The sequence below is a fragment of the Brassica oleracea genome, chromosome C1 (assembly GCF_000695525.1).
Source record: "Brassica oleracea var. oleracea cultivar TO1000 chromosome C1, BOL, whole genome shotgun sequence".
Classification (NCBI taxonomy): Eukaryota; Viridiplantae; Streptophyta; class Magnoliopsida; order Brassicales; family Brassicaceae; genus Brassica; species Brassica oleracea.
In genome coordinates, this window is record NC_027748.1 from 6,043,154 (window position 1) to 6,060,723 (window position 17,570).

A 17,570-nucleotide genomic window follows, 5' to 3' on the forward strand; every position below is an offset into this window, starting at 1 on the left:
GTGGGAAGCAACCGAACAACTGAAAACTCATAAACCCGATCTGCAACAAATACCATATAATCTCATAGGTGAAGAAGGCAAGAAGAACAAGAGAAAAATGTGAGTCTTTTTCCGGTGATGGTGAGAAGCACCGCACACCAGATTTGTAACGAAATATATAGACGGTGAGGGCTCAAGTTTAAAATATGGGGAGAGGGCAAAAAACATCTTAAAAATTATAATTTTCAAAAATATGAAAAAAATATAATACAATTTTGACGATGAAACCGTTAATCTTAGAATCAACAAATGCGTAGATGCAAAGTTATTAAAATTCAATATTAGTTTACGTTAGAGGCTCATTTGACTACTAACAAGTAATATACACACAACGACACATTATTCAAAAAAAAAAACAAACGCAAAATATATTAACTTATCACCTACTACATAACAAACTAAAAACATCAAATAATGATCTTAACAAATAAAAACGATAACATAATTACATTATCAAAAAAAAAAATCATGTTCTTAGCAATAATAAAACAATATTCCGCGCGAAGCACGGACACCACCTACGGACACCACCTAGTTTCTTTATAAATTGAAGTTCTTTTATAAATTTGTCGCAGTTTGATAAAAAAATGTGTAATTTATGTTTTTTTTTCCAACAAAATCACATGCTTATTATAAATAAAAGTAATTTCTTTCCGGTAACAGCAACTTTTAAATAAAAAGTTTCTGTTACGAAGACTCCTATTTCTTGTTTCATTACTCAAGTTTTATTTGGTTTTTAAGTTTTTATTGGTAAGACTAACATGCAACAGAAACATAAAAATGGAAAGAACAGAATCTATAACCCTGTAACCTGAAACAACAGCTTAACAGAACAAGACACGAATAAGAAAGAAGGCGAAACCCATAAAACCTTGTCCAGCTCTTCAAAATAATCATCGAATAAAGAGACATATCTAATCATTCGAGTTTTTCAAGAGTGATTAATCAAAACTAAAAGAAACTTATGGAGGAAACGCAGCCGTTACTAATAGCGTCATTGCCTGAGGCACCAAGAAAGCCGAAGTCAAAGGTACAGAAAATGGCGAGGAAAGCATTCAAAGGAACAGCCCATCTCTCCAATCTCCTCCCGACCGGTTCGGTAATGGGTTTTCAAATAATGTGTCCAGTCCTATCTCATCAGGGCCAGTGTCCGACCATCGCCAGTCGCTGGCTCACCTGCTTCCTCGTCTTCGTCTGCGCCGTCTCCTGCTTCCTCCTTTCCTTCACCGACTCCTTCAGAGACCCACGCGGCAAGGTAGCAAACACATTCCCTCTTATCACTCGTATCCTCAGTTATTTTGTTACGTTTTGAACATGATAATTATGTTCTTCACAGGTCAGGTACGGCTTGGCGACGCGGAGTGGTTTATCTGTGATGGAAGGATCTATTACTCTAACGGATGAGGAGAGAGAAAAATATAAGCTCAGGTTTCTTGATTTCGTGCATGCATTCATGTCGATGCTGGTCTTCTTCGCAATCTCCATGATTGATCAGAACGTGATCCGTTGTTTATTCCCTGTTCCTTCTGAAGACATCAAGGAGCTTCTCACCAGTTTGCCTATCATCATCGGCGTTATTTGCGGCGGCTTCTTCCTCGTGTTCCCCACTCGCCGTCACGGCATTGGATCTCCACTCACCAAAGAATAAGTCCATTAAAAAGGGACAAACTATTGTAAACACAACTTCAGTTTTTGTACCAAAATCTTTAAAGAATTGCGTGAATTTTTTCTGTAAAACGTATATTACCAGCACAAACATAACAAGACAAAAGCAAACGCGGTAATGATGATATTCATTCAACCAAGAAGCTTCTTGAAACCAGCCTTCTGTTCTGCGGTTAACCTAGCTGGAAACTTGATGTTGAACTTGATCCTCAAGTTCCCTTTCTTTGTCTGATCTTTCTGAAGTGGCATTCCTTCTTTAGGCACCACTTCTTCGTACTCTGGATGGATCACGTTTGTGATGGGGATTGTAAGTGTCCGACCATCAAGGGTCGTTATGTTGACGGTGTAGCCTGTTAAGGCTTCGGTTAGCGAGATCTTCTGTGTGACAATCAAGTCGTTGCCGTCACGTGTGAACACCGGATGTGGCTTCTCGTCGATGATGAAGACGAGATCAGCTGGAATCACCCCGGGATGCTCGTTGCCTTTCTCGGGGAAAGTGATCTTCGTGCCTTTCTTCCATCCAGGTTTCACTCCGATCGTTAGAATCTCTTCTGTTTGCGTTGTTCTTCTGCATTTAACACAGAGATTAGGTGTCGTCACAACAAATGGTAGGTGAGTTTGATTGATCGCTTACCCGCTGACATCTGCAATCTCTCTGGAGATCTTCATCTTCTTGGTGGTTCCTTTGTAGAGATCTTCAAGGCTACAAGGAAGCTTGTTTTCGATAGGAGCCACTTTCCTAGCTGCACCGTGATGATGATGATGATGAGGAGGGTGTCCTCCTTCACCGAACGAGCTGCCATACATATCATCACCAAAGATGCGGCTGGCGAACCTCTGCCCTGCTCCGCTGCCGCCAAGGCCTCCTCCTCCACCAAACGGGCTGCCACCAGCGCTCCCTCCACCAAAGGGAGTAGAGAAACCGAAAAACTCAGCGAATATATCATCCGCGCTTCTCGGGTTGAACCTGAAAGACGAAGGCCCATCTCCTGATGAGAAGTAGGAAAATCCACCAGCAGCGTTGGGAGGTGGCACGTTCCCTTTTAACCCTTCCTCGCCGTATTGATCGAATACAGCTCTCTTCTGAGGATCGCTAAGAACCTAAAACAAAACCCACACCCAATACCAATATTAGCCACACATAAAAGATTAAATCGAAGTAAACAATCTTGGTACACTCCTAAGGTACATACATGCATTTGCAAAGCATACAAAGAGTTTAAGATGTTCTTTCTTACTAGTCCATCAGAGAGTATCAAAGACAACGGAGAAAACAAGTTCACTAACTAACTATGAGAGGAAGCACAGACTAATAACTTTGGGATCCTATTGGCGATTCCATAGGCAAACCCATCTTTTACTTCATACTATGATTCCAATCACTCAAGAACACGAAATCTCTTAAACCCACAAGCCAACACCACATCAAATCGTGAAAGTCGACAACTTGCATCTCAAATCGCGACAAAAGTGGTTTCAACTCCGCAGCCGACAGTTTCAGGGTAAGTAAAACACATCAATAGAAATAAAAATACCAACTTTGGAACGAATTCAATCAAAAATACAATCTTTTAATTAGAAATTAACAAAAAAAAAAGGAAGAAGGAACATACATCGTAGGCTTCAGAGATCTGCTTGAACTTAGCCTCGGCCTCTTTTTTGTTGGTAGGGTTCTTGTCGGGATGCCACTTCATAGCGAGTTTCCTGTAGGCTTTCTTAAGGTCATCGTCGCTGGCGCTTCTATCAACCTGTAGAACTTTGTAGTAATCCACACCCATCTCTCCTCCTCCTCCTCCTTCTTCTCTTTTTCGTTTCTTCACGTCTCCTCAATTTAATCAAAAGGGTTTCTTTCTCTATCGACGTCCTCTTCTTCTCCTCCCTCTCTTTCACATACTACAGTAGAGAATCTAGTCGAAGGTTCGGGAGCAAACGGTGGCTATCTCTCTCTGTCTTGACGGGCGGGTGACGGTGTTTGCCCTCTTTGTTTTTCCATTATTACATAAATAAACATTTTAAATTTTGTCGGCCCATTAAGAAGGCCGGTTTATTGATGGGCCGGGCTCACTATGGAAATCTTGATCGAGGGGTAAGCTTCTCCTTTATATTATAACCTGTACTTGTTTTCCGATAATTTTTTATTCTACACTTCACCTGAGTTGCAGAAGAAGAAAGGCATCGTTCTTCCTCTCTAGCGAGCACTCTCCAGAGTTAGGGTTTTTGCTCGATCGTTTCCGATTCTTCAGCTTGATCGGGTGTTTAGTTCGATTTTGAGATGGCTCCAGTTCCGGATCCGAACAATGAGACGGTATTAGGATAGATAGATTCCCGAACTAGAAACCCTACTTGCGGATTCGAAGAATGGGGATTCACAAACTTAGAAGATGATCGGTTATGAAGAAAGATCTTCTTAGAAGTTATGCGTTCGTAAGCGTAGCTGCTGCGTAAGCTCTTGCTGGGTAACTTGAGAGATAAGTAAGATGAGAAAATAGTTTATTGATATTGTGTTTTTCTTTACAAATCGTAAGAGTACTTATATAGCAAAGCTGAAAACAATGATAAGGCTAAATAAGTTAATCCTTATCCTAAGAGGAATGGAAATCATAAACTAACTTAATAAAGATTAATCGTAAAACCGTTAGTGACGTGTCCTGTCACAAACAACGTTGGTGGTGGTGCGAAGCGGGATGAAGCTACGCCGAAGGTTCCTTCTAAGGATCCCAAGAAGAAGGATGATAAGAAGGAGGATGATCTCGTAAGTTCTATTTCGCATTCTCTATTGAAAATTTTGCTTGGATTTAGAGTTTGTTTAGTACCCCTGGAGATTAGGATGAAGTTTCACGATTAAGCTGTAGATTTTGCAATAATGTAGCTGATTTTTCGTAAAGTTAGGGTTTTAGATGATAAGCTGTTTATTGGTTTTGTACTATGGCTAGTTTGATTAGTAGATGATGACTCAGTTTTCGTCTGATGTGATTGCAGTCTGAAGAGGACTTGGAACTAAAGCAGAACCTGGAGCTTTATGTTGAGAGGGTGCAGGACCCCAATCCTGAGTTGCAGAAGGCCGCTCTTGAAAGCATGAGGTAATTCTTCTATCTCTTCACCCATCCCAAAGTTGATTAGCTGGATATGCGTAGAGATAAGTTTCGTTGTTGCTTGTAAAGACCTATGATACTTCTATTGCTGCTTTCAGTACTGTGTTCATGATTTTTTTATCATCCCGTTTTGGTATTTGACCTTAACTTGGTCTAATCTTATTGTATTTAGGCAGGAAATCCGTGCCTCAACGAGCTCCATGACTTCAGTTCCCAAACCCCTCAAGTTTCTCCGTCCTCATTATGGAACTCTTAAGGAGTTACATAAAAATATGGCGGACTCCGATCTCAAGGTACGTCCTCTGACATTTTAAGAAATTACCACCTCTTTGTTCATTCTACTTTGCATGGATTGAAGATCCAATTTCATGTATTTGCAGAAATTGTTGGCTGATATATTGTCTGTCCTGGCCCTGACCATGTCTGCTGAGGGTGAAAGGGTATGCTTTCTTGCTATTCTAGTATGAATTTCTTAGTACTAACATATGTTCTTGTTGTTTGCTTCATTTTCACATCACTCGATTCGTTTTTGTTCTCTGTGTTTTCCTCTTACGATATACGTGAATGGATTTGTATTTTGTGGTTGTTGGTAGAATTTTATGGAGTTATATGTTGATGGGCCTTTGTTCTACATTATTCTTTCAGGAAAGCTTAGGATATAGGTTAACTGGATCAGGAGGTGACATCGGATCGTGGGGTCACGAGTATGTAAGGAATTTGGCCGGGGAGATTGCAGAAGAGTATACAATGCGTCAGGTTAGTAAACAAATTGGTCTTTGGCAATATTTTGTTGCTTGAAGAGTTTTACGCATATTGTAACAAGGCCAGGATGGTTTATGTTTGGGTTTTCTCTGCTGGTTCGTCAATCAATATAATGACATTGTGCTTTCTTTCTTTCTTTAGTTTTTTCTTTCTGAAATATGGTTATATGGTTTCTCTTTTTTTTGTTATACCAGAGTGAGGAGGCCTCCATTGAGGACTTAATGGATCTTGTGAAGCAAATTGTTGCATTTCACATGAAGGTTAGATCCTTGTCATGCTTACTTTTCTTGATTCGTTGGCCCCTTGTAATATAAAAGGGTTCCATTTATATATCTAAAATAACGAACTTTCCATTTATAAGCTTGAGACTTGCACCATTTTTTTTTGGCTACCTCTGAAGGATTTCTTTTTTGTTCGTTGCAGCACAATGCAGAAACCGAAGCTGTTGACCTTTTAATGGATGTTGAGGAACTTGATCTCTTACTTGCGCATGTAGACCGCACAAATTTCAGGAGGACGTGCAACTATCTCACGAGTTCAGCAAAGTAATTAAATATGAGCATCTTATGGTGTTTCACAAATTTGATAACTCATTCTGTAATGTTCTTATGAGACCAGCTCTCATGAGCTTTGCTTGGTGTATGTTTTTGTTTTTTCAGATTCCTTCCAGGACCGGATGACATGCTGGTTTTAGATATTGCTTACATGATCTACATGAAGTTTGAGGAATATCCAAACGCTCTGCAAGTTGCACTATTTCTTGATAACATGCAGGTCTGGGCTCTAATCTTCCTACAGAACTTAATATCCTCTCTCTGCACCATTGGGGCAGCTGTAAAAAGCTTTCCTCTACGTAATGTATTTTTCTCACATGATATATATTTTCCGTATTGCAGTATGTGAAGCAAGTATTTACCTCATGCACTGATCTGCTAAGAAAGAAACAGTTCTGCTACATGATTTCACGCCATGTAAGTGCTTAATGATTAACATTACTATAGAGATTTAGTACGATAATTCAGTTTCTTACGTCTCTTTTTCTCTTGTTTACTCCCCCATGCAGGGCATCACCGTTGAGCTCGACTCTGAGATGGTTGCAGATAAGGATGACAGAGACATGCTGCAGGATATTGTTAACAACACTAAGTTAAGTGAAGGATATCTGACGCTTGCAAGGGATATTGAGGTCATGGAGGCCAAGACGCCTGAAGACATCTACAAGGTATCAGTTCTATCAATATTGCGCCTGTTACTGGCTTATTTGGTTACAGGATCTGTTTTCGTCAGTGTGTCTTAACTGTTCAATGAAAATTTTGCAGGCTCACTTGCTTGATGGCAGGGCTAGCTCTGGCCCAAGTGTGGATTCTGCTAGACAAAATCTAGCTGCGACGTTTGTGAATGCATTTGTAAATGCTGGTTTCGGCCAGGTATGATTACAGATTCTTATTGCAGGGACAAACGAGAAGAAACTCGTAAGCTCGGCAATCCTTTTGATAAATTTTACTTACTGCAGGACAAACTAATGACAGTACCATCCGACGCAGCTAGTGGAACTGCTGGAAACTGGCTCTTCAAAAATAAAGAACATGGCAAGACCAGTGCAGCTGCTAGCCTGGTATACCTCTACTTACGTGATAGATTGAGGTGTAGTTGGTGTTGTGCTGCTGTACTGGTTCTTGTTTTGTGTGAAGCTAGATCGCTGAGAGGGGTTGAAAGCTGGACGCGCTGTTTTAGCTGGTGTGTGCGCCAAAGATAACTCATGGAGTTTTGCTATCTTTGCTGCTGCTGGTACGGTTGTGACGTTAAATTGTCGAACATGAAGAGCTAAGTGCTGGTTCATGTTTGTCAAGAAGATACTCAAAGCATGCTCTGGAGCAAGAGTAATTCTTGTCATAGCCGAATCAAACTTTTCAAGATATTCATCAATGGAGTCGCTCCCTTGTTTCAGGCTGACTAGCTCGGATAGTGGATCGTCAAAGAGCTCACTGAAGCGTTCAGATGCTGCAGCAACGTATTCTGGCCATAGAGGGAACACGTTGTAGCGGTTGGCGATATAAGCGTGGTGCCATTGTAAAGCCTTGCCGGTCATGTGAAGAGAGGCGAAACGAACTTTTAGTTCTGGTGGGGTACTGTCAATTGAGAAGAATTGCTCGCAACGATAAATCCATTCTCGGATTTCTGAACCATCAAACATAGGGAATCCTATCTTCGTAAGTCGTGATGATAAGCTATTAGGACGGCTCTGGTTTTGGTTCTGTGTATGGTCGAATGGATGGTGATCTGTTTTTGATGCACTTTGGTCTGGGGGAAAGCGATCGGGTGGGACGGGTCGCCTGTTTGTATCTGCTCCTGTAAGATCAGAGGATGATTCTGCTTGCTTTCCTTCACGTTGGTTGAAGGGTGGGGAGTTAGCAAAGTATTTCTCTATTATATCTTTGAGGGCTGAGATTTCTCCACCTATATCCTTACGAATCTCTTCACTCTGTTGAGTTTGTGAAGCACGAAGTTCTTCAATTTGTTTGTTCATGTCGCTCAAAGCTGTGGTTTGCCGAGTATCCATAGCTTAGTCCTTAGGATTGTTTGCTCTGATACCACTGAGACGGTATTAGGATAGATAGATTCCCGAACTAGAAACCCTACTTGCGGATTCGAAGAATGGGGATACACAAACTTAGAAGATGATCGGTTATGAAGAAAGATCTTCTTAGAAGTTATGCGTTCGTAAGCGTAGCTGCTGCGTAAGCTCTTGCTGTGTAACTTGAGAGATAAGTAAGCTGAGAAAATAGTTTATTGATATTGTGTTTTTCTTTACAAATCGTAAGAGTACTTATATAGCAAAGCTGAAAACAATGATAAGGCTAAATAAGTTAATCCTTATCCTAAGAGGAATGGAAATCATAAACTAACTTAATAAAGATTAATCGTAAAACCGTTAGTGACGTGTCCTGTCACAAACAACGTTGGTGGTGGTGCGAAGCGGGATGAAGCTACGCCGAAGGTTCCTTCTAAGGATCCCAAGAAGAAGGATGATAAGAAGGAGGATGATCTCGTAAGTTCTATTTCGCATTCTCTATTGAAAATTTTGCTTGGATTTAGAGTTTGTTTAGTACCCCTGGAGATTAGGATGAAGTTTCACGATTAAGCTGTAGATTTTGCAATAATGTAGCTGATTTTTCGTAAAGTTAGGGTTTTAGATGATAAGCTGTTTATTGGTTTTGTACTATGGCTAGTTTGATTAGTAGATGATGACTCAGTTTTCGTCTGATGTGATTGCAGTCTGAAGAGGACTTGGAACTAAAGCAGAACCTGGAGCTTTATGTTGAGAGGGTGCAGGACCCCAATCCTGAGTTGCAGAAGGCCGCTCTTGAAAGCATGAGGTAATTCTTCTATCTCTTCACCCATCCCAAAGTTGATTAGCTGGATATGCGTAGAGATAAGTTTCGTTGTTGCTTGTAAAGACCTATGATACTTCTATTGCTGCTTTCAGTACTGTGTTCATGATTTTTTTATCATCCCGTTTTGGTATTTGACCTTAACTTGGTCTAATCTTATTGTATTTAGGCAGGAAATCCGTGCCTCAACGAGCTCCATGACTTCAGTTCCCAAACCCCTCAAGTTTCTCCGTCCTCATTATGGAACTCTTAAGGAGTTACATAAAAATATGGCGGACTCCGATCTCAAGGTACGTCCTCTGACATTTTAAGAAATTACCACCTCTTTGTTCATTCTACTTTGCATGGATTGAAGATCCAATTTCATGTATTTGCAGAAATTGTTGGCTGATATATTGTCTGTCCTGGCCCTGACCATGTCTGCTGAGGGTGAAAGGGTATGCTTTCTTGCTATTCTAGTATGAATTTCTTAGTACTAACATATGTTCTTGTTGTTTGCTTCATTTTCACATCACTCGATTCGTTTTTGTTCTCTGTGTTTTCCTCTTACGATATACGTGAATGGATTTGTATTTTGTGGTTGTTGGTAGAATTTTATGGAGTTATATGTTGATGGGCCTTTGTTCTACATTATTCTTTCAGGAAAGCTTAGGATATAGGTTAACTGGATCAGGAGGTGACATCGGATCGTGGGGTCACGAGTATGTAAGGAATTTGGCCGGGGAGATTGCAGAAGAGTATACAATGCGTCAGGTTAGTAAACAAATTGGTCTTTGGCAATATTTTGTTGCTTGAAGAGTTTTACGCATATTGTAACAAGGCCAGGATGGTTTATGTTTGGGTTTTCTCTGCTGGTTCGTCAATCAATATAATGACATTGTGCTTTCTTTCTTTCTTTAGTTTTTTCTTTCTGAAATATGGTTATATGGTTTCTCTTTTTTTTGTTATACCAGAGTGAGGAGGCCTCCATTGAGGACTTAATGGATCTTGTGAAGCAAATTGTTGCATTTCACATGAAGGTTAGATCCTTGTCATGCTTACTTTTCTTGATTCGTTGGCCCCTTGTAATATAAAAGGGTTCCATTTATATATCTAAAATAACGAACTTTCCATTTATAAGCTTGAGACTTGCACCATTTTTTTTTGGCTACCTCTGAAGGATTTCTTTTTTGTTCGTTGCAGCACAATGCAGAAACCGAAGCTGTTGACCTTTTAATGGATGTTGAGGAACTTGATCTCTTACTTGCGCATGTAGACCGCACAAATTTCAGGAGGACGTGCAACTATCTCACGAGTTCAGCAAAGTAATTAAATATGAGCATCTTATGGTGTTTCACAAATTTGATAACTCATTCTGTAATGTTCTTATGAGACCAGCTCTCATGAGCTTTGCTTGGTGTATGTTTTTGTTTTTTCAGATTCCTTCCAGGACCGGATGACATGCTGGTTTTAGATATTGCTTACATGATCTACATGAAGTTTGAGGAATATCCAAACGCTCTGCAAGTTGCACTATTTCTTGATAACATGCAGGTCTGGGCTCTAATCTTCCTACAGAACTTAATATCCTCTCTCTGCACCATTGGGGCAGCTGTAAAAAGCTTTCCTCTACGTAATGTATTTTTCTCACATGATATATATTTTCCGTATTGCAGTATGTGAAGCAAGTATTTACCTCATGCACTGATCTGCTAAGAAAGAAACAGTTCTGCTACATGATTTCACGCCATGTAAGTGCTTAATGATTAACATTACTATAGAGATTTAGTACGATAATTCAGTTTCTTACGTCTCTTTTTCTCTTGTTTACTCCCCCATGCAGGGCATCACCGTTGAGCTCGACTCTGAGATGGTTGCAGATAAGGATGACAGAGACATGCTGCAGGATATTGTTAACAACACTAAGTTAAGTGAAGGATATCTGACGCTTGCAAGGGATATTGAGGTCATGGAGGCCAAGACGCCTGAAGACATCTACAAGGTATCAGTTCTATCAATATTGCGCCTGTTACTGGCTTATTTGGTTACAGGATCTGTTTTCGTCAGTGTGTCTTAACTGTTCAATGAAAATTTTGCAGGCTCACTTGCTTGATGGCAGGGCTAGCTCTGGCCCAAGTGTGGATTCTGCTAGACAAAATCTAGCTGCGACGTTTGTGAATGCATTTGTAAATGCTGGTTTCGGCCAGGTATGATTACAGATTCTTATTGCAGGGACAAACGAGAAGAAACTCGTAAGCTCGGCAATCCTTTTGATAAATTTTACTTACTGCAGGACAAACTAATGACAGTACCATCCGACGCAGCTAGTGGAACTGCTGGAAACTGGCTCTTCAAAAATAAAGAACATGGCAAGACCAGTGCAGCTGCTAGCCTGGTATACCTCTACTTACGTGATAGATTGACTAGCTGTGTTCATATCTTGGAAGTGGAAATTGTAACAGAACCTCGCTGTTTCCCATGCTAGGGTATGATTCTACTGTGGGATGTGGACGCCGGACTTACCCAACTTGACAAATATTTTCATAGCACTGATAATCCCGTCCTTGCTGGAGCTCTGCTAGGTGTTGGGATTAATAATTGTGGCATTAAGAGTGATTGTGATCCTGTGAGTTGATTTCCTTTATGATTTTATTGGAACCTATATGCTCATTGTATTGCCATACACACTTCTCACTCACCTTTCTTTCTCAGGCATTGGCCCTTCTTGGAGAATATGTTGATAACGAGGATTCATCTGTCCGAATTGGTGCTATTATGGGTCTCGGGATTGCATATGCCGGTTCCCAAAATGATCAGGTAAAGATCTCCTATCTAATTACCTACAGTGTTAGGTTAAATGTTCTGTTGACGAGACAATAACATGCTCACTGTTTGGACAGTTAAGAAGCAGCTTGTCTCCAATACTGAATGACGCTAAAGCACCTCTCGATGTGATTGCTTTTGCTGCACTTAGTTTGGGGATGATTTATGTTGGTTCCTGTAACGAAGAGGTTGCCCAATCTATTATATTTGCTTTGATGGATCGGAGTGAGGCACAACTTGGTGATGCCCTTACTCGTTTCTTGCCTCTTGGTCTTGGACTTTTGTACCTTGGCAAACAGGTAGAAAACGAGTTTTACTGGATTAGTTTCTTGTTTGTTTACCCGATGGTTATTTCCCTCGCTTATCAGTGTCAACTTGTTCCAATATCGAGCAGGAAAGTGTGGAGGCTACCGCGGAGGTTTCAAAGACATTCAATGAGAAAATCAGAAAGTATTGTGATATGACACTTCTTTCCTGTGCGTATGCTGGAACCGGGAATGTCCTTAAGGTATCTTACCAAGTGTTCTGGTGGTTGAATTACATAGTTTGTTGCTTTGTACTTTAGTTGCTGACAGTTCATTGTTCAGGTCCAAGACCTTCTGGCTCAGTGTGGAGAGCATCTGGAGAAAGGTGATATCCACCAGGGCCCAGCTGTTCTTGGAATAGCGATGGTTGCTATGTCTGAAGAATTGGGTCTTGATATGGCGATCCGTTCTCTGGAGCGCGTGCTACAGTATGGAGAACAAAACATTCGGCGTGCAGTGCCTTTGGCCCTTGGTCTCCTATGTATATCCAACCCAAAGGTGAATATACTTCTTTCTTTATTAAATCTGGGTTTACGTTTCCGCGTAAGAACACTGTTGTTACTCACTAATCTTATCCATAATTCCAGGTGAATGTTATGGACACCTTGAGCCGGCTTAGCCATGACACAGATTCAGAAGTTGCAATGGTGAGTTGTTAATTGAGGCGTAGTAGTTATTTTCACTGAACTTTGATTTGCAGCGCTGGACTGATGTTTCATCTGACACTTCTACAGGCAGCGATAATTTCCCTTGGTTTGATTGGCGCTGGGACCAACAATGCAAGGATTGCTGGCATGCTTAGAAATCTATCCAGCTATTATTACAAGGATGCCAGCCTTCTCTTCTGTGTAATGTGTTAAATTTCTATGTTTTTTTGGTTTTGTGCAGTAAACACAGGTTCTACTGATTAGGCTAGTTCTCATTGTGTAAGGTTGCAATGCAGGTGCGTATTGCTCAAGGATTTGTGCATATGGGAAAAGGTCTCTTAACTCTCAGTCCCTTCCACTCGGAACGGCTCTTGCTATCCCCGTAAGTTTTAACATGTATTTTGTGAATACTTAGCTTTCAAAGCTCCGCCCTTTGAATCCTAATCATGTGTGTTGTGTTTCTTTGAACCCAGAACCGCGCTTGCTGGTATAGTGACATTGTTGCATGCATGCCTAGACATGAAATCCATCATACTGGGGAAATACCATTATGTTCTCTACTTCATCGTTTTGGCGATGCAGGTAAGTGCAATGTTCTATCCGAGTATTTTCTTTTGTCAAATGGATGTAAACGATGTTTTATCTACTAACACAATACGGTTTGAGTGTGTAGCCAAGGATGATGCTGACGGTGGATGAGAACCTGAAAACCATCTCGGTGCCAGTGCGGGTAGGACAAGCAGTTGACGTGGTTGGACAGGCAGGTCGACCAAAAACAATCACTGGGTTCCAAACGCACTCCACACCTGTTCTCCTTGCTGCTGGGGAGAGAGCTGAACTCGCAACAGACAAGTACGTTGATTCCTCGAACCATTTTCCTACTAGAAATGAAACTTTGTTATACACTTTGGATTCTAAAAGCTCTGGTTGTTTTTTGTCATGGGGTCACAGGTACATTCCATTGTCTCCCATACTAGAAGGTTTCATCATATTAAAAGAGAATCCAGACTACAGAGAGGAGTGAATCCAAAACTCGAAGTGCCCAGCATTTGGATAATACTTTCTATATGGTTTTATGTGCACAATAAGTTATTTTTCTTACCACTTCTATGTTCCCAGGAACTTGGCTTAGTTAACACTTTGCTTTTGTTAGACCGCTTATTGTGCACTTTTATCATTCTAAAGTTGGACAATCTTTTAAAAATTATGTTATTTTTGTACTTCCTCCAAAGCAATTCGCTCTCCTCCTTAAGTTTCATGCATCGTTCGCACTCCAACTTTAATTTGTCACGTATGTTAATGCTTGTTGTTGTCTTAACGTATGGGAAAATTATGTTAGGGAGATGACCTGGCAGGCTACACATACATATGTGGCGTGCACGACTCACTCGTTTACATCATATTTTGTTGTTGTTTTTGTTGGTGTATATCTTTGTTTCCAACTACCACAAACCAATTCTCTCCAAAAAAAAAACGATTATAAAATCTTATTGAAATTAACAACCAACAACAGTTAAGTTATGTACATGTATAACGATGGTTTAGTTTTTGCCACTATATTTGAAATTTTTCCCTACAGGATGAAAAGAAGAAAAAATGAAAAAATAAAATAAATGAATGTGATACAGTTTTTGACGGTTTTGTTTTTGGTAATCATGTCATATCGACGCTAATGGATCACCTCCAGCTAGAAAAAAAAAACTAGTTTAATGGCCGCGACCACTTGGACTCGGACCCGAAGCCAAACGCTGAAACCAGTAATCCACCGTCGACTTCATCTTCTCCACCCTTATCACCGTCGCTCTTCCGTCTCCCAATTTCTCCGTTAGAACCCTCCCTGCCTCTGCCGGGAGCACCACGTGTTCTACTACCAACAACGACACCATCATCACCACGATCAAAACAGTAGACCAGCTAACTCTCCTCATTTGATTTTGCTTTCTCTTCTTTACGTTGTACCGACAAAAAAAGAGCTTCGAAGTAGTCAGGTAATAAACTATTGTTTATCAGGGAGAAAAAAGCTTTTCTTTTTGTTTGTTTGGTTAAGAAATTATGGTTATGTTGTTAAATGAGAGGGAGTATGTGTATGTATATATATACTTTAGTTACGAGGAAGTGGTCATGACACAAGACTTCAACACTTAGGTCGGATTTTACCGGCGCCATCTCGCGTTTGACGTGTTGACCAAGTAGTATGATTTGAACGGGTCGCTTAATAACAGTACCATGTATAAATTACATTAATACCCCATAACATTGGTACATTGTTGTGCTAAATCATGGAGTTTCTTTTACGCGGTTATAGTATACATCTAGTTTGTAATCTAACATGCAATTTTCAAAATATATTATCATCATATTCATATGGTTGTTATCAAGTGTTAGTTTCTTTTCTAATGAGACAGAATCACATAATTTTACCTTGCAGTGATTTTTTTATACTATAACCTATATATTTACAAATTTATCTTTATATTAAAATAAATTACATACCAACAAAATACTATGGTGCCGATGATTTTGAACATTTATATCACAAAAGAAAACACATGCTTACTTTTGTTCTGAAAAGTCAATGTTTTGAAACCAAACGCGTAAGTCACGGTTTGACTAATTGAAGTACCGCAAGAGGACTACTATTTCACAGTTTCACCTAAATAACTCTCTTACCAGTTTAGGTTGAGGGAAAGCATTGAATTAATAATACATTACAGATGTAAGTACGCTGAACCATTGACGTGTAATATAAAAATTACGCATGAATTGTGTTATTAGGTATACGTTTATTTAGTGAGAATTTGGATGATTACAAATAAACAAATAAGTGTTTGGTAGGGAAGTTTGCATGTTTAAATACTTGGGAATCTCGTATGATTTGCATGTAATAATTTAATGTTCAATAGAAAATGAAAACTAGCTTATAGTCACACAAGCATATCTATTCATATAATTCAACAGTTTTTTTTTTCAAATAAAGTGTGCATCGACTGTTGATTTTTAAATTAACTTGATTTCAAAACATGAGAACTTGACTTGTCCTAATGTAAGGGATATATATGCTCGTGCTATCTGCTACCAAACTAGTAAAAGTCCGACGACGCAAAGATATTTCCAAAGTTCATGAGTACTTTTATTTTATTTTTGTATAACAGAAAATTTTGGACTTCTTCCCGGGAACTGAAAACATATCATATTGGAATATATAATTTATTGACTATAAAATATCCATAATTTATTTTAAATAAATAAATTCACAGCATGATTTTGTTGTGCAGTAAACAAATGTTCATTTCAAATGCGCAAATATCATTACGAGAATTATATACGGCCATTAAGTAAACCTTGTATCATACCGTCCAAAGATCAGGAAACATCTTGTTTGTCGGCCTATCTCATTCTCATGTCCCCAAACATTCTTTCTGCTCGCTCTCTCTTTCACGGTTAGTTAGTTGTCTGTCAACATTTGCATGTGTTTATATATCTGTATATATTTGCAAGGCCGTTTTGGAGAGGCCATGGATGGTTTATCGCGATGTATGGATTGAATTACCCTATCCTTATCGCTCTTCTCGTTCTTCTGTTCTTTATTGGGATACCTTCTCTCCCATAGGAGTTTTGAAACACTCCAGCCCGGAAATATTTGAAAAACACATTGAAAGAAAAATTAGGTCATATATACACATAAAACAACAAAACTAGCTAAATACCCTAATACTGTTGAAAGCACTGTTATATTTTAAATAATACAAAATAACCCCTATACACCAACTCACCTGTGCTATCTCGTAGATATTGTGTCAGAGACTACCAGAAATCAACCTCTATTACACACCATGTAATTAACTATACTATTATCCTAGTAAAAACTTCTACTGTGAATGAAAAGTCGTCATTTACAGAGTGTATAGTTCCTTTTTTTTGCATCCGGATGAGGTAGAGTTTTTGTGGAATACAACGACTCAACCACCACCACCTTCTAGTTACAAAAACCAGCTTTTTCGTATGTCCCCTTTAAATCATACCTATAAACTGAATCAGAAACACTTCTTCCTCCTTCTCTTTTGATCTATTGTAAACCAGATTTTTTTCTCAGCTCCTATCTCCTCGATGAACTCTTTTCCTCTTTCTTATTCATGATCCCAATAGATCCATTTCATTTACATCTCCTATTTTAGAAATATCTTTTTTTCGGGTCTTTTCAATAAACAAAATTCACTAAAACCAGGATTTTGGATCTAAATAAAGTTTGCTACTTTACAGTTTGAATCCCAAGATTTTTGAAAGATTCACAGGCCCATAAATTCCACTAGTCGAAGGTATGGTGTGTACTGAAATTCAAGATGGGCTTCTATTTGGTTTCACTGCTTTTGCTGTGACTTGTTAGATTAATTATTTTATTGTCGATGTCTATCTACTTACATGCAACGTCTATTTGTCACAGTTATTATTAGATACAAAGAGAGGTTTCACAATTTAGCATACTTTATACATGTTATGAATATAATCTAGACGTTAAGCTTTTCAGTAGTATCTACCTTTCAAAAATATATATAGGATTTTGCAATGATCTATTTATTTGTTATTTTTCATTTTTCCAATTTTGTAACGATATCTAACTAGTTTCTTAACTTCTATAGTAACAATTATTATTATTCTTAGACGTTAAATTTTTTTCTAGCTTTTAACTTCAAATATATTAGGAACTTGTTAGAGTTGACCAATGTGGTCACAATATCTGTTTAGTTACATGTTAACTTATATTGTATTAGATATAAATATCTATGGTGATAATAATTTAGTTACACGTTAATGTCTATTGTAGTAGCTATTAGTGGCAATATATGTTTAATTATTCAACTACTATCT

The 17,570-nt window shown here is 39.1% G+C and overlaps 5 protein-coding genes across 5 annotated transcripts; 3 read left to right on the forward strand and 2 right to left on the reverse strand.

Annotated features, from left to right (window-relative positions):
• The first annotated feature begins 1,003 nt into the window (after window positions 1-1,003).
• LOC106301081 lies at window positions 1,004-1,705 on the forward strand. The gene is made up of 3 exons (XM_013737433.1): window positions 1,004-1,080; window positions 1,181-1,294; window positions 1,381-1,705. Exons 1-3 carry the CDS (start codon window positions 1,004-1,006, stop codon window positions 1,685-1,687), a joined length of 498 nt encoding a protein of 165 aa, XP_013592887.1. The 3' UTR covers window positions 1,688-1,705.
• A 13-nt stretch (window positions 1,706-1,718) lies between these two features.
• Window positions 1,719-3,688, reverse strand: LOC106300990 (dnaJ homolog subfamily B member 4). The gene is made up of 3 exons (XM_013737325.1): window positions 3,318-3,688; window positions 2,339-2,805; window positions 1,719-2,272 (listed from the first exon to the last, which is right to left on the reverse strand). Exons 1-3 carry the CDS (start codon window positions 3,480-3,482, stop codon window positions 1,837-1,839), a joined length of 1,068 nt encoding a protein of 355 aa, XP_013592779.1. The 5' UTR covers window positions 3,483-3,688; the 3' UTR covers window positions 1,719-1,836.
• A 167-nt stretch (window positions 3,689-3,855) lies between these two features.
• On the forward strand, window positions 3,856-7,261 carry LOC106329936 (26S proteasome non-ATPase regulatory subunit 2 homolog A-like). The gene is made up of 14 exons (XM_013768535.1): window positions 3,856-3,997; window positions 4,361-4,456; window positions 4,684-4,784; window positions 4,969-5,089; window positions 5,177-5,236; window positions 5,442-5,552; window positions 5,753-5,818; window positions 5,982-6,103; window positions 6,218-6,332; window positions 6,455-6,529; window positions 6,622-6,780; window positions 6,878-6,985; window positions 7,072-7,173; window positions 7,250-7,261. Exons 1-14 carry the CDS (start codon window positions 3,977-3,979, stop codon window positions 7,259-7,261), a joined length of 1,269 nt encoding a protein of 422 aa, XP_013623989.1. The 5' UTR covers window positions 3,856-3,976.
• Window positions 7,262-8,271: 1,010 nt separating this feature from the next.
• On the forward strand, window positions 8,272-13,927 carry LOC106329945 (26S proteasome non-ATPase regulatory subunit 2 homolog A-like). Its single transcript, XM_013768542.1, has 24 exons — window positions 8,272-8,275; window positions 8,495-8,607; window positions 8,835-8,935; window positions 9,120-9,240; window positions 9,328-9,387; window positions 9,593-9,703; window positions 9,904-9,969; window positions 10,133-10,254; window positions 10,369-10,483; window positions 10,606-10,680; window positions 10,773-10,931; window positions 11,029-11,136; window positions 11,223-11,324; window positions 11,415-11,555; window positions 11,642-11,746; window positions 11,830-12,051; window positions 12,147-12,260; window positions 12,340-12,555; window positions 12,645-12,704; window positions 12,792-12,905; window positions 13,001-13,086; window positions 13,178-13,286; window positions 13,378-13,556; window positions 13,656-13,927. The coding sequence occupies exons 1-24, from the start codon at window positions 8,272-8,274 to the stop codon at window positions 13,726-13,728; spliced, it is 2,676 nt and encodes an 891-aa protein (XP_013623996.1). The 3' UTR covers window positions 13,729-13,927.
• A 367-nt stretch (window positions 13,928-14,294) lies between these two features.
• On the reverse strand, window positions 14,295-14,779 carry LOC106308441. Its single transcript, XM_013745606.1, has one exon. It carries the CDS (start codon window positions 14,630-14,632, stop codon window positions 14,411-14,413), a length of 222 nt encoding a protein of 73 aa, XP_013601060.1. The 5' UTR covers window positions 14,633-14,779; the 3' UTR covers window positions 14,295-14,410.
• Window positions 14,780-17,570: the final 2,791 nt, after the last annotated feature.

What these genes read in the sequence shown, in the direction of transcription:
- LOC106301081 (XM_013737433.1), top strand. Translation starts at nt 1,004, where the DNA reads ATGGAGGAAACGCAGCCGTTACTAATAGCGTCATTGCCTGAGGCACCA. An exon ending in AAGTCAAAGGTACAGAAAAT is followed by an intron (nt 1,081 to 1,180) that starts GGCGAGGAAAGC and finishes CTATCTCATCAG; the next exon opens with GGCCAGTGTCCGACCATCGC. An exon ending in TCAGAGACCCACGCGGCAAG is followed by an intron (nt 1,295 to 1,380) that starts GTAGCAAACACA and finishes TTCACAGGTCAG; the next exon opens with GTACGGCTTGGCGACGCGGA.
- LOC106300990 (XM_013737325.1), bottom strand. Translation starts at nt 3,482, where the DNA reads ATGGGTGTGGATTACTACAAAGTTCTACAGGTTGATAGAAGCGCCAGC. An exon ending in AGATCTCTGAAGCCTACGAT is followed by an intron (nt 2,806 to 3,317) that starts GTATGTTCCTTC and finishes GTTTTGTTTTAG; the next exon opens with GTTCTTAGCGATCCTCAGAA. An exon ending in GAGATTGCAGATGTCAGCGG is followed by an intron (nt 2,273 to 2,338) that starts GTAAGCGATCAA and finishes TGTTAAATGCAG; the next exon opens with AAGAACAACGCAAACAGAAG.
- LOC106329936 (XM_013768535.1), top strand. Translation starts at nt 3,977, where the DNA reads ATGGCTCCAGTTCCGGATCCG. An exon ending in GCCGCTCTTGAAAGCATGAG is followed by an intron (nt 4,785 to 4,968) that starts GTAATTCTTCTA and finishes TATTGTATTTAG; the next exon opens with GCAGGAAATCCGTGCCTCAA. An exon ending in CGCCTGAAGACATCTACAAG is followed by an intron (nt 6,781 to 6,877) that starts GTATCAGTTCTA and finishes AAAATTTTGCAG; the next exon opens with GCTCACTTGCTTGATGGCAG.
- LOC106329945 (XM_013768542.1), top strand. An exon ending in ATAAGAAGGAGGATGATCTC is followed by an intron (nt 8,608 to 8,834) that starts GTAAGTTCTATT and finishes ATGTGATTGCAG; the next exon opens with TCTGAAGAGGACTTGGAACT. An exon ending in CAGATTCAGAAGTTGCAATG is followed by an intron (nt 12,705 to 12,791) that starts GTGAGTTGTTAA and finishes ACACTTCTACAG; the next exon opens with GCAGCGATAATTTCCCTTGG.
- LOC106308441 (XM_013745606.1), bottom strand. Translation starts at nt 14,632, where the DNA reads ATGAGGAGAGTTAGCTGGTCTACTGTTTTGATCGTGGTGATGATGGTG.